General features: G+C 35.6%; 1 protein-coding gene across 3 annotated transcripts in view; it reads right to left on the bottom strand.

Moving 5' to 3' along the window:
* The window catches only part of LY75 (lymphocyte antigen 75), a 124,555-nt gene that overhangs the window by 84,317 nt on the left and 24,498 nt on the right, over positions 1-15,740 (bottom strand). For all 3 annotated transcript variants that reach the window (XM_072811228.1, XM_072811226.1, XM_072811227.1), the window contains exons 7-13: positions 13,033-13,224; positions 11,819-11,976; positions 9,900-10,010; positions 9,262-9,350; positions 8,944-9,113; positions 6,656-6,855; positions 4,588-4,730 (exon numbers count right to left, since the gene is read on the bottom strand). In XM_072811228.1, the coding sequence (XP_072667329.1) occupies positions 4,588-4,730; positions 6,656-6,855; positions 8,944-9,113; positions 9,262-9,350; positions 9,900-10,010; positions 11,819-11,976; positions 13,033-13,224 (1,063 nt within the window). The remainder of the gene's footprint in view (positions 1-4,587; positions 4,731-6,655; positions 6,856-8,943; positions 9,114-9,261; positions 9,351-9,899; positions 10,011-11,818; positions 11,977-13,032; positions 13,225-15,740) is intronic.

Genomic DNA, 15,740 nt, shown 5'->3' with positions numbered 1-15,740 from the left:
CAAACAAAGATCAACAATAATGGGGGCACCTGGGCAGCTCAGTTAATTAAAATACAAATTCTTGTTAAAGGAAAAATAAAAGTGTAGTTCAACCAATAGCCATATCACATTTAAGGATTAAACATTAAAAGCATTTTTGTAAAAGTCAGAAAAAGGTAAATATCCCTATTATCATATTGTCAATCTTTTTTTTTAAAGTTTATTTATTTGAGAGAGGGAGAGGCGAGAGTACGAACCAGGTGAGAGGCAGAAGCAGAAAAAGACTCCCCACCGAGCAGGGGGCCCAATATGGGGTTCAATCCCATGACCTGAACCTAAGGGAAACACTTAATGCACTGAGCCACCCAAGTGACCCCTGAAGTCACTTCTAATATTACATCTGTCATGTTTGTTTTGTTTTACTTAATATCTCATTGGTGTCTAAGTTAGCATATACTGATCCAACATTTTTTCATCATTGAGTGTTGGGATCTGGGTAGTCATAAGAGATGAATTTGGATCTGTTCTAAGGACGAATTTTAAAAAGAATGATATTTGGAGCACCTAGTTGGCATTTGGGGATTGTAATAGTACTACTTCATAGGTTGTTGTAAGGATTAAATGAGCTAATAGAAAACATTCAGTACATTATCTGGCACATAATAAGGACTGTATCAGTGTTTGTTATTCTATCACTTATTAGTATTTTCTTTTTCAGGTCTAGTCAAGAGGTTGGTCTGTAATTCTTTGTGCTTTTGTTGATAGGCTTTGATATCAGGATTAGACTAGTTTGTGAAATAAACCAGATGTCTATATCAGTTTCTATGTAATGGAATGCAAGCTCTTGCTTGTATCACTGAAATACAAGGTAATGATTTCTTCTTTAAAATGTGAAGAAAGTCACATATATAACCATGTTATATTTCCTATCTCTTTTTTGGAAGAAATTCCTTGTCAATTTTTTCCATTTCTTTCATGGCTATTAAATTACTGGGTTTCCACTTATCAAATCAATTGTATACCAATTTACATTTCCCTAAAAAGTATTAATTTTAACAACTTCATTTGTAACAGCATGAAATTATGCATAGTATTCTTACCAATTAAAAAATTTCTTCATGAAATAGGTTTTATAATTCCTAAGGCTTCATTTTTTAAAGATTTTATTTATTTGTTTGATAGAGAGAGTGAGCAAGAGAGAACACATGCTGCGGGGAGAGGCAGAGGAAGATGGAGAAGCAGAGTCCCTGATGAGCAGGGAGTCTGATGTGGGACTTGATTCCAGGACTCTAGAATCATGTCTTGAGCCAAAGGCAGATGCTTAACCGAATGAGCCACCCAGGTGCCCCACTAAGGCTTCATTTTAAGTATCTTTATATAAAAATCTTTATTAGGTTCTTTCTTATGGTTTCCTTGTATTTGTGTCATTATTTTTGTTTAATAATTAAAGCTATTAAAGCTATTAATGTACCTCCAACTATAGCTTTGGCTAGATCCCATGAATTTCAGAGTGAGTATTGTTATTACCATCTCTACAGTTTTATTTGCCAAAACAGTTACTCAAAAACATTGAATTTATAAGTTTAACTTCACTTTTTATATACCTGTATAATAACACCACTTTGGAATTTTAGATTTTATTTTTAGCCTAATAGATCAATTACTGTAAGTGACACAGGCAAAGAGCTTGAAGAGAAAATAAATATAGACTTTGTAATGTATGAACAAGGAGAATATTGTTAAACCATCTTAATTATACTATTCGTATATTCTACATTATTTTCTTTTGTCTGTTTTACTTGCTGATAAGACAAGTGTTAAAGGTTCCCACTATTGTTACTTATTGAAATATTTCACTAATATAATTAATATTTTTGCTTCATATATTTTGATGCTATTATTTTAAAATATGTAATGGCTCTTGACTATTATAAATTCATTGTAGATTGTACCTTTACTCAATATGAAACAGATCTCATTTCCCCATTTGGTGAATTTTTACTTCAATTGTATTTTATCTAATATCAATATTGTGATTCTAGCTTTTTGTTCACATTTACACAATATAATTTAGCTCATTCTTTTAATATTCTCATTTTAGTTACTGTATTGCTTGTGATTATTAACTCAATTACTATTTAGGTTAGTATGGGACAAAAACAAAGGTAAAGTGGATAAAGGAGTAATAAATTAGAGACCACCACAAATTAGAGAATGATGCCCTATCTTGGTGGGCCACTGTCTCCTCAGGACTGCTACAATATGAAAAATGTGTCCTGTTGTTTCAATTCTTTTTTTTTTTTTTTTTTTATTCCTGAGAGACACAGAGAGAGAGGCAGAGACACAGGCAGAGGGAGAAGCAGGCTCCATGCAAGGAGCCGGATGTGGGACTCGATCCGGGGTCTCCAGGATCACACCCTGGGCTGAAGGCGGTGCTAAACCGCTGAGCCACCCGGGCTGCCCTCTTGTTTCAATTTTTAAAGAAGCATTAAAAATATGGGTTCTTATCAAAATTTCTCAACTTGTGAAACACTTTATAGCTTCTTTCTTCTAGGAAAAGAACGTCATACTCTTTGAGCTGGACAGGCACTAATTGGCAAGATTTGTCTTTCAATAGCATATAGCTGAATTTCATTATTGAAGAAATTTGCAGACTTCGAATTAAACATAACTGGAAATAGATAAATTTGGTCTTCTGCCATCTTGCTTTACACTGGATTCCATGTTTTTTATTTTATTTCTTCATAATTTACTATATAAACCTTTCCTTCCCCCATTACATATTCAGTAGATGAACATACTGTTTTAAAATGTACATAATCTGTGTTTCTAAATATGACTTCTAGGCAAATGAGGAATTTATTTTACTTTCATTTCTGAAAACCATTTCATCTCTTTATATCCCAGTTTTAATTTATAAACAGAGTTTAACACCTGGTCTTATTAAAATATTCTCATGTTTCTTTTTTCAGGATTTAGGATAACTTCTTTCTATTTTTATCGTTACATATACATATTGCATTATTTAGACTGGGGATGTTTTTATATTATATATTCTTATTTCCAATTCTTTTAAAATAAACTACCTATTCAGGTGTTCTTGATTTTTAATTCATCTCTCAACTGGAACGTGTCTTTGAATTTTTTTCAAGTGAGTTCTAAGATTACATCAATTATAATTTTCACAAATGAAAAGCAATGTAATTGAGAACTAAAATTAATATATTGTGGGCAGCCCCGGGAGGCTCAGAGGTTTGGCGCCACTTCAGCTCTGGGCTGATCCTGGAGACCCAGGATCAAGTCCCACGTCAGGCTCCCTGCATGGAGCCTGCTTCTCCCTCTGCCTGTGTCTCTGCCTCTCTGTCTCTCTCTCTGTGTCGCTCATGAATAAATAAATAAAATGTTTTAAAAAATTAATATATTGTTAACATTTTCCACCTCAAAACTCTTTAGATGTCAGTTTTTAAACATCTTTTTATATTTAATGTCCTAGAGAAGAAGAGCAGTTGAGTTTTGTGTTTTGGTACCTGTTTTTTTGTTTGTTTTGCTGTTTTTCTTTGAGGCTTTTGAGTCAAAATGATAAGGAAAGTATTCACCAGGATATGTCTAAATGGTAATTTCTTTTCCATGATTTTGCCTGGTATACCCTGAATCCTTGATTTGCATATTTTGGTGGTCTTCTTTTCAATTCATAAAAATTGGGGAAGAAAAAAAGAAATTTGTGGACTTGAAGGCCCTCATGATTGCTCTCAAAGCTTCAGAGAAATTTTTCTCCTATGATAGCATCACCTGGTCCACATTTCTCCACATTGGACATCAGGAAAATCATCCAAGAATCCTTCCACCGTAACATCAAAATCACAATGGCTAATTGATTCTTTGTAGCGTCTCTGATTACTTTCCTATTTTCACATTCTTCCTGCCCATTCTCAAAGTAGTTTTCCACAAGAGGGCTGTAATAACTTTCTAATTACTTGCCCTGCATCTACCTACCATCTCTCTCCCCCCATATATATATACACACACACACACACTTGTTGTTGGGTATTTTTTTGTTTGTTTTGTTTTTTAATTTTGCTTATTGACTTAAGATCAAACTCCTTCCCTGGCAAATAAGGATGCTCCAATTTCATATCTAAATCTCATTTTCTAGGTAAGTGGAATGATTCATTTCTCCTTGACTGTATCTGTACACTCTGGTCTCAGTACCTTTGCTAATTTTCTGTTTTCTCTGGCTCCTTCTCCTAGTCTTACCTTTCAAAATACTACCTTACCTTCTAAGAACCATCCTTCTTCATAACATTTTTCCCAGTTATACCTTCCAAAGTATTCATCTGTCTTTAGAATTCCCATGGTCCCTCCTTACCTTTGTTCTAGATTTTTACCATACTTTTTCTTATCCCCATTGTTGGAGTTTATTATGCTACATAAAGGAGGGTGATTCTATCTCCCTCATCTTCAAATTATTCATAGTGTCTTGCGCATAAAAATATTTGATATTGACAGACTGCCAAGCACTGAATGACCCTTTAGAAAATAAACATGTCAATTCTGAGTACCTGGAGAGCATCAGATTCAGCACAGAAGATCTCATCCTCAAAGTATTACCTGAACTGGTCCATGAGGAAGTGAAGAAATCCCTTTATTTCCTCCATCTGAGTGAAGCTGGGAAGGTGTCCTCCAAGAGCTCGGCAGAACCTCTCAGCTTCCTCCCAGTTCCTTTTTCTTACGATTCTTTCTATATTAAACAGCTTAACAAAACACAATGTTAATCTCTTTTCTGGCATGATCATAAAATAGTCATAATTTCCAAGTCTATTACGTATAAAAAGTGTAGGTTTTTAATTAAGTTTTTGAATTTTAATTCAAATAGAATTAACACACAGTGTTCTACTAGTTTCAGGTGAACAATACAGTGAGTAAGCAGTTCAGTACATCACTCAGTGCTTATCGCAAATGCACTCCTTAATCTCCATCACCTATTTCACCCACTGTGCCCCTACCACCTCCCCTCTGGTAACCATCAGTTTGTTCTCTATAGTTAAAAGTCTGGTTTTGGGTTGTCTCTTTTTTTTCCCCTTGTTCATTTATTTTGTTTCTTTGATTCAAATGTGTAGGCTTCTGAAATGGATTCTTATAGGTGTGAAAATAACAGGAAAATGTTCTTATTTTTACCTGTCAGTCAGAGAAGGACAATCATTATATGGTTTCACACATACAGGGAATATAAGAAATAGTGAAAGGGATTATAGGGGAAAGGAGAGAAAATAGTGGGAAAAATTAGAGGGTGACAAACCAAGAGACTCCTCACTCTGGGAAATGAACAACGGATACTGGAAGGGGAGGCAGGTGGGGGGATGGGGTGACTGGGTGATGGGCACTGAGCGGGGGCACTTGACAGGATGAGCACGGGGTGTCATACTATATGCATATGGCAAATCAAACTTCAATTAAAATATATATATATAAATTTAAAAAAAACATATACTGGGATACAACCAAGACCTGCTGGAAGTGTCAACTAAAGGCCAGCTACTGCTGTCAGATGGATGACCTTCCTTAGTCAGGATGGGAAACTGCTCCAACAAGACACCACATTCTCCTGCATTCCTAGGACCAGTAGGTAAGGCTATAAAGGATACATATGAATACTTTGGGAGTAGACTTCTGCAGAGAAATATGCTAAAAACATAATTATGAACATAGCACAATGAAACCTATACAAGTACAGGCCTGTTTTCTGATGAGGATGAATGAAATGGCAGATTGCCCTGCTAACATGAATAGAAGGTACAAAGCAAAACTTGTCATCTTTGGTTTGTGATGACTAATTTTTTTTCAAAAAAGGAACAGAAGGAGATTGAATTAATCTTCAGTTCCCTGTGATACAATTTTACGTTTTTGCCATGACCTCCTGGTGGGTAAAGTGTACTTCCCTATACCTATATTTGGGCTCAGGCCATGTGACTTGCTGCAATCAATGGCATGTTGTGGAGGTAAAGTGAATAGAGACCTGAAATGTGCTTAAATGGTTAGGCTTGCCTCTTAGGCTTTAACAATTGACTGTAAGAACAAGCCCCTAAAAACTATTGCCCCTTCAGCCTGAGACCCAGATCAAGGTAGCACATCCCAACTCATAGCCTGGAGCCCAGCACAGCTGACCCACTGTTGAAAGCAGAGCTCACCATTCAAGCCTGAACTAAAACAATCCCTATTTGACCCAGAGATCTGTGGACATGAGACTAAATGTTTGTTGTTATAGTCACTGAATTTTACGATACTACGTAATGGTTTCTTTTTGGGAACAGCTGACTGATACAGGCCCTAAAATGATTTTTTTAAATTATAAGAAGTGATAGAATTCTCCATTGGACAAGGATTAGAAGGATATGAGAATCATAAGCAAAGTGTCAGCATGGCATGTAGCTTACTTAATGTCTCAGGGCAAAAGAACACTAGGAAAGAGCCAGTTCTGGCTGTAGGCCTGCTTTTTTGGGTAGGACATGAATTCAGATGGGGATAAGCTCTCTCATGACAAAGGCATGAGTGATGCTCCCAAACACCTTGGTAGGTTACATATGTGCCTGAGGAGGAGCATAATTTCTACTACAAGTATGTGGACTAGGATAGTAGAAAGATAACCTCATTAAGGAATTGAATGAGAATGTTACTTTACCTTATAACAAGAAAGACCTGAGGGGAAACTATACCAGCCTTCAGGACAAGGGTCTTCAGGCTTGGGGACTACTTCTTCAGGCTCAACGGGCCCACTTATTTTCTTGCAAATTGAAAGTGCTCTGAACTTCCTGCAGTCTTTCACCTCCCACTTTCCAAGAGAATTTCCAGTAGCCATAGCCACACATCCACCTCGGGAAGCTGGGGTTGAATCAGAAAGTTTAATTAAACATTACATTTGAACATTAAAGTCCAAACATTTTTCTAGTGTCCTTATCCTTTATTTGGGCCAAGGTCTGGAGAAAGGATATAAAAGATAATGGTAGAAAGGAATGTGTTATAATAATGATGATGATAATGACAATGATGGTAATAAAGATCAGTGTTTATTACTCCCCTGGTACTATTCTAACAGGATTAAATGAATCAGTCCTTACAACAAACCTCTGGAGTGGATTCTATTGCCATATCAAGGTACAGTGAGGATTAGTGACTTGTTCAAGGTCACATGTTAGTAAGTGGTTGATCCAGAACTAGAATCTAGGTGGTCTGCATATGGAGGTGCACCCTAAATCACTAAGCTGCTCAGCATACCCTAAGGGATTCATACTAGCTTAATGAATTTGAAAAGTTTTTCAGCAATTTAGTAACCCTCGAAACAAGACTCTTTCAGATTCAGATCCAAAGGAATAGGGGGTACAATATTGAAGGAGATATATGGTAACATACATTTGTTTTCCGTCTATTTTATGGCAGCCAGAATTTATTTATTCACAACATTAAGAGATTGTTTGTATTATCAGATCCATTTCTCAGATGAAGAGTAAGTGACTTGCGACAGCAATAGCTAATGAGTAGTGGAGTCAACACTTGAACCCAGATTTGTCTGACAAAGTGCCATGCTCCTTTTTATATTATACCACGCTGCTTGAAGTGGGTAGAAGACAAGAAGAACATAAGTTGGAAAATAATGACGACTTCTATTTCACCAAACAAACATTGTCTCATGTCTCATACCTGGACAGCAATTAGAACAAGGGACTGGGAGAAAAAATGCTGTGTTGTCCTCGATGGGTGTCCTATTTTTCCCCTGTTCTGCCCCCTACCCAAGTCTTGTCCATGATGGACCAAGCTGGCTGAAGTTGGGAGTAATTATAGTAAAGAGAGATTAATAGTAGTCTTTCTGGCTATAGGACTGAGAGAATAGCCATTGTGGCTATTTCCTGAGCTCTTCTCCAACCACTGAAGGTTATCTATGAAGAATATGACATTGACTGTAAGAAATCTGAATGTCTATAAAAGAAATCCCATGTTTTATATATTAGAACATTATAATCTAAAGTGAGATTTCACCAAGATAAGCACCTGTATCCTCCATCTTCTATAAGTAAAAAGATGACCTTGTTATCAATACCATTTACATTTATGGTGGTGACCATCTATTTCAAATTTTGTGGGCATTCTCTATTTCAAGTATTGTGTTTCATTATACACTCATATGTTCCAGTAACTGGGTTTTAAAAAGTGGTCTTTGTGATCACTTCGTACAAAAACAAGAAAATATAAATAATCCAAAGAAACAAAAATTGAATGCTTTATAGCTCCAGTCTTATAGAAAACCAAAATCCTCTATAAAGCACTGGATTAGGAATCAGGGATCTGAATTTTAGCAATCCAATAACCAGGTAACATTTGTTAAGTAAATCACCTTCTGAGACTCTATCTTCTCAACTCTGAAATCAGAAGGGATATCTGAGGTCCTTTCTGGTTCAAAATGGTTCTGATTCTATGGCTAAATATGGTCAATACTTTGAGCTGGTTAAAGAAGGATGAACTAACTTTCAGAATGAATAATACCTACAATATTGCCTCCTTAATTCTCATCCATTCGGAATAATAGAAATAAACACATTCGATTTTGGAGAAATTTGGAGAAAGAAGAAGCAAAGAGATGAAAATGTAAAGCACTTCAAAATGAAGCTTCTAGATTCTGTTTGAGACTTACATAGAAAAGATTTAAAAAAAAAACTTGCACTGATGGTTCTAGCTTTGTGCCATTATAGGTGGTTTCTGAGAACTGAGTTTTTTAGCTCCCTTTTTGGGGTTATTCCTAAGGATTTAATAAGGAAGACATAGTCACTGCTTCTATCTATGGTTCCATTGATAGACTCTCATCCTGAAGATTATAATTTTCCTCACATTTCAAAGCTAAGTGAAGACAACATCTGGAAGGTATACTGCATTTCACAAATCATCATATTCCACTACTTTCAAGACTAAGGCACTCACCTGGCTCAAGAAAATTCCAGTTGGAAAAAGTTACAGCTTGCTTTACTCCACCAACACCTGTCCAACTATACTCTCCATGTGAATCCATATCTCTCAGGCCAGTCCAGAAGTATTTTCCTGGAGATTTAGTATACTTTTTAATCATATCATTCAGGTATTCTTGCTCAAATCTGCAAAACAAGGGTTAAGTTAGTAGGTGTTTTAACAATGATGGAATACTATATAAATTGAAGATGTACCTTTTTTCTTAGAAAGCTTATTTAGCAAAACTAACCCAGATTTAAAAGTTCACCAGCACATGTTTACTAATGGTCATACCTGCTAGTTATAGTCAGGTTGCAGTTGGTTCCAAAAGGGACCTCATCTTTGTAAATCTTGTAACAGGTTTCTCCATGTCTTTTCCAGCCCTAAATCAGAGGAGATACATCAATTAATGTCTCTCCTCTAACAAGAAAGATTCTGTTACACTGGTAACATTTCACACTTAGAGAAATTAAGGACATAGCCAGTAAATCCATACAGATGATGAAGGTGGGATACAACTTCATAGATAACTCCTACAGGACTGTGAGCCTGTGTCAGATGGAAGGTGTGTCTTATTTCTCTTTACCTCCAAGGCCTAGCTCCTCATAAGACTATAATATTGTTGGTTGAACTATTTTTGAACAGGAAAAAAATAATTGGAGGAAGTAAAGGTATCAGCATTAAGGATTACAATCACATACTTTTTTAATAAAAATCATGAATAGGTAACTTTTTCCTATAAAATTTTTTCTTATTGTAAGAATGCCAATATGTTATGATTCACTGCCCTCTGATTTGCTCTAACATAAGTGAACAGAAGGTATAGTCATTTCTTCTACTTTCCAGGTCTGAATTGTTTCAGTCTCAACTACCACCTTCAATCAAGAAGGTGTAACGCTGCTTAGGAAAACTTATACAGGGATTTTACATACCTCATCTGGAGGACACATCTTATCAGATGTTGTATCGTTCATTTTTTCTCCCTTTTTCTTGCATACATATTTAAGTTTCTCTTCACATGACTGGACTTTCCACTGACCTAGCTTTTTAAAAATAGAAAAAAAAATTTCCCACAGAGAAATTATTTGCCATATATTTAGAGTTGAACTCTAACTTATTTTAAATCAAGATGGTTTCTTCTCACAAAACTGTGAGCAAGGGGCAGGGCAAGGAGGAAGAAGAAGGAAAAAGAAAATGACTATAAATGAAAGACTACATCTGGGGACATACTCCTAGAAAATGCCACCCAGTAGGCCTGCAAGGTTGTGGCTCACAGTTTGTTATTTCAACACCACCTCCAGATCATAGTGGAAATGATTCTATTTTCTTGTTAGAGTAACAGTAAAACCATCAAGGACTTTTAGTACAGAAGTTGAAGAAAGAAGAACTCAGCCTACACACAGTCACCAGTGTTCTAGTCTTCTTTCATATGACATGGCCTAAGTTTGCCCTTTGGCTAAAAACTTTTGGATATGTCAACCAACCATGCTGTCTTAGTCTCTTTATATATATCTCTTTATATATATCTCTTTATATATATATATATATATATATATATATATATATATATATATATAAACACCTACTAACTTATATATATAAAATATATATATTTTATATAAATATAAAATATAAATTAAATAAATATAAATAAATATATATAATATAAAATATAAATTTAAAAATATAAATATATATATTTATATATATATAAAAATCATGGTAGTTAGAACAGCTACTCTCCCAAAATCAATTCCAAAATCAAAAGTTCCTTCCACTCTACTTCAGCCTAGACTTCAAAATAATCCCTTTCAAATATGCTACTAGCATTAATTTTGCTTAAGTCACCCTGCTTTCTTCAAATTAAATTTCAAAAGGTAAATTGTGATAAGGGTCAGTTTTGAACACTGGAATGCTATCTAGGTATGCTATCAGTTTATTCTTGCCTATGGGATCTCTATCTTTGACACTCTACCAAAGACATCTTAAATATCTTTTTAAATAGAGCACGAAATGTGACACCCTTCTAAATTTATCTTTGACACCTTTCTAAATACCTCTTTAATCTTGAAACACTCCTAAATACACATATCATTTATTACTTCCATTTACCTCTCTCTAGAAGTTTGGGTGACACAAGCCTCCAGGAGTCCCCAGGAAAGCAGTACAAACAAAATATAGAGATGCACATGTCTTTTCTCTCAAATAGAGCCTATTTTGGACTCTTAAGTAAAGCATGTTTAATAAATAAGTATTCTACAGAAGAAAGATGTTTTCTGAAAAAACATTAGACCTAATTTTTAATTAATTTATTTACTAAGTAGTCTCTATCCTCAATGTGGGGCTTGAACTCACAAACTGGAGATCACGAGTCACATGCTCCCCTGACTGAGCCAGCCAGCTGCCCTTAGACCTTTTTTTTTTTTTTTTGAGACCTTATTTTTAAATAAAAATAGTTTTTCACTTCTCAAAGTAATATAAAAATTTAAACATGAATTAAGAAGATGGGATTTTTCCCTTAAGTTGTGGCTGTATGTTAAATATCATATTGACGGTCCAGAGAGAAAGCAGCTTATTAGAATCAATCTGGCATAAAAATTGAGTTCTAACAGGATTTCCTTTTATGTGTTTCAGACCAGACCAGATACTCTCAGACAGGAAGTGGATTGCTCATTTAGTCATTGTGTTATTTACCTATTTTTTTTCCAGTAGCTTCTGGAAAGACAATCTATAGGGCTCTTACCTTTTATTTTCTTTTCCAGCCCAAACACAAATATCTCAACCAAAGTCATCTTACTATTATTATTTGGTATACAATAAGAATATAAATAAGCCACAGGAGGTTTCCTACCTTTCCTAAATAGGAAACGCAGTTGGGAGTCTTATTGTAGGGAACATTTGGCTCATTCTTATTCCAATATGTTAGAGTAACTTCTGTACCATCAGACCACTGAAATAAAGTTGGTACATTTTTGTTCTTAAGACCTATCCATATTTCTTCTTTGGCATCTAAAAGAAAAATATTTTATTTGCTTTTACTCAATTACATACCTCATTATGTACATTGTTACTGATTTTTACATTCTGATAATGGGGTTTTAGGAGTCTCAGTGGTATTTGTAATTAATCTATGAAAACATTGCTCATTTAGGCAGTCCAGAGGTTGAGTGCTTTTCAGAGTACGTATATAGGCAGAGTACATAGTGGAACAACCATGCTATGATCTATAGGTTAAGTGTTCCCTATCTAGTTTAGATAAACCTTGCTTTATGGGGTAGACAGGTTTCCTCTGCTCTTTCTGCCACTTCACTTTTACGAAAGACATATGTACCTGTTTTCACTAAGTGAAAGAAATCTGAAGAGGATTTAGCTTTTATTAAATGGTGTTTACTTCTTAGTTTTATGCCATTTTGGTTTATGAAAGATTTCATAAGAACAATCTACTTTTGGATAGCAGGGGAAACCTATAATGAAATTCTACAAATCGAGTCAGAATGGGATTGACGTCCATCCCTACCCTTGGATGATGCTGCTGCCTTCCCAGGGGAAACAATTAACACCATGCTGACATAGAAGAGGTGTTTATTATTAGTTATTACTATTAGTGAATCCTAGGAGGAGGATATAATACTGCCTGTCTAGCTTATTTTTGTTTTTCAGTCTTTAGTTTTTAAATAATTACAAAAGTGAAATAATCATGAAATTATCATCACTTAAGCATCTGGAGCAAATTAAATAGCATTTAGCTTATGAGAGGAGGGAAATTATTCAATCACTGGCTATACTGTCAAATTGGTAGCTCTAGCTACATATGCCTATTTGTAAAACAACAAAAATTAAATAAAAGTAAAAATCAGTTCCACAAGCTCACAAGCCACAAATGGCTGGTGGCAGCTATACTGGACAGCACAGATTATAGAACAGCTCCATCATCACAGAAAATTCTATTGGATAGTACTGATCTGTAAGGATCAAATTGTAGGCTTTCATTCCCACTAAGAGTCTAAAAATAGGGGTACCTTAGAATGTTTTAAACCTCTCAAATAGGAAAATTTAAAAACTTACCCCCATTATGGAGTTTTGTGACAACCACCTCCACATCTGCTAAAGAATGAATGCTGATGAGATCGCTGCTCAAGGCTTTGCATTTTGTTTGTGCCTTATCCCAGGAATCACTTTCATTTACCAGCAGATAGCAAAACCCATTATTTGACAGCCAGCCTGCATCACAGTGTGTATCTGAATATGTCCAAACATCTGCAAGAAAAGCAGCTATTTATATTCCAGTAAAGATACATCTATTTTGAATCAAAAACATTCCAAATTCTTCCTTCTTAAATCATCAGGATTCTGGAAAACTAGGGAATGTGATGTCAAAGGGCATAAGGACATGACTTAATGTGGTGCCTCACATTCTACATGGCATCACAAGAGTGATGGGATACAGATAATGATATAACTGCAATGTGATACAAATGTGCTACATGATTGGGCTCCAACTATTTGAGGAGGGAATTCCCTTAGTCCCAATAGATAGAAGAATGGTGTGGGGTAAGTCAGTCACTGACATATCTCTTCCTTGGTATGGGATTTGTTAGGTTTCCCTCTAGTCTCTGACTTTGAGAGGTTATGAAGTCCAGATTCATGTATGGTCATGTATGTCAGATTAGCAAGAGGAGGGGCACCTGGGTGGCTCAGTGGTTGACTATCTGCTATTGGCTCAGGTCATGATTCCGGGGTCCCGCGTCAGGTTCCTCGCAGGGAGCCTGCTTCTTCTTCTGCCTATGTCTCTGCCTCTCTCTCTCTCTGTCTCTCATGAATAAATTTAAAAAATCTTAAAAAAAAAGATTGGTAAGGGGATGTGCATTCATGCCTACTGTTGGACAAAGGATAAAGATTTAAGGAATAGAGTAAAACATTTATAAACTCCACATGAAAGGGAGGACAATGATAAAGGGAAAGGGTACAAGACCTCTCTGGATCTCTTCTTTCCTTTCCTTTACTAGATTCACATCCTCATGTAATTAGTGATTCTTTGTTTAGATCATGTTAAAACTCACTCAAATGATGGTCAAGAAATATTGGAGAAAAAGACTGAGGTATACAACCATATAAAATACTTTTAACCTTCTTAATAGAATTAGAAATTAAGTCAATTACTCAGACCTCATGGATTCATAGCTGTTTGGAATGTCCATTTAATGAAAATACAGCAACTTAAAAATATAAACAGTTTGCCCTTTACTTAAAGATAAAATTCAGGTCCAGTTAGCTTCTCACATTTGCAAGATAACTCAATTAATTTTAAGTTTCTGAAATAGAACATGCTATTATTATAATTATTATTATATTTTATGATTATGATAAAGGAACAGAGGAAAAAATACCCATAATTGAACTTAGAACAAACATTTTACTATTCTAGTCTTTGTCTCTATGAAAACATATTTTTACAAGATTAAAATGATAAGTAGGCATATCATTTTGTTCTGCTCTTGTATTTTCCTGCTGGCACAGTTATTTTAATAAATGCATATTATTCAATCCTGTGGAAACATCATGATTTATTTAATAATTGCTACTATAGGATATTTATTTGATCTATCATCAGTCACCTGGTTTATTTTCATCTGTGCTGTCTTTTCTATTATGCTTTTTGTGTGTGAACTAATTTGGTTTGAATCAACTTGGAAGATGAATGTTAATTTTCCCCTAGTATTTTAATAAAACATCTGACAATCTTTATTTTTTAGTCATAAAAAATAGCTTTATGCTCCTATATGGACAAGAAATTTTATCTCCTTCCCCCAACATTCTTTAAACAAGACATTTTAAAACCTTTTTTCCTCCCAGGTTTGAGTATTAGCTTCTCTTGTTCAGAAGGATTTTTTAAAAAATTTTTATTTATCTATGATAGTCACACAGAGAGAGAGAAAGAGAGAGGGGCAGAGACACAGGCAGAGGGAGAAGCAGGCTCCATGTACCGGGAGCCCGACGTGGGATTCAATCCCGGGTCCCCAGGATTGTGCCCTGGGCCAAAGGCAGGCGCCAAACCGCTGCGCCACCCAGGGATCCCTGTTCAGAAGGATTTAATCAAATACCAGGTATGTGCTGGGCCTTGTGCAAGACAGTAAGGGCACTCCTCTTATTCTTTCAAAGGCTTCTGAAGTTTCTCTGTACTTCAGAAACTTCAACTGTTCTGTGTTTCTCTTACCCCTGAAATCCCTTGAAACCCCTCCTCCTTGTACACATTTTGTCCTTCTGCACCTCTGCTTTTCTACCTGATTTATCAACACAACAACCTAAAAAATCAGCCTGGCAAAGAAGGACAGAACAGGGATGGGCATCATGGGGCAGGAGCTGGAAATCCCAGGAGAGTTCCACCGTCTACCGTTTTTGATTTCTCATAGAGGCAAGTTATACATAAGATGTGAATGTGCATCAGCATCTCCAGGAAAGCTTCTTAAAACACAGATTGTTGGGGCCCACAGAGTTTTTGATTCGGTAAATCTGAGGTGGGTCCTAAGGATTTGCATTTCAAACAGGTACAGATGACACTGATACTATTGGTCTAGAAACCACAAGCTGAGAACCACTGCTCTAATGAAAAAAGAGTCACCTCTGTGAATAGAAACATATTTCTTACCTAGAATACCTCTGCCTTCTTATGGGGATATACCAAACCAAAGCTTTATGCATATATAGTTGATAATACCCAACCACAGGGTCTAAACAAAGTAATTTTTGGCATTGGTAGTATCAGGTGAAGGAAA

This window comes from Canis lupus, chromosome 34, assembly GCF_048164855.1.
Source record: "Canis lupus baileyi chromosome 34, mCanLup2.hap1, whole genome shotgun sequence".
NCBI classification, from domain to species: domain Eukaryota; kingdom Metazoa; phylum Chordata; class Mammalia; order Carnivora; family Canidae; genus Canis; species Canis lupus.
Note: the sequence above shows the minus strand (reverse complement) of the source record. Positions and strands in the feature narration are given on the sequence as shown.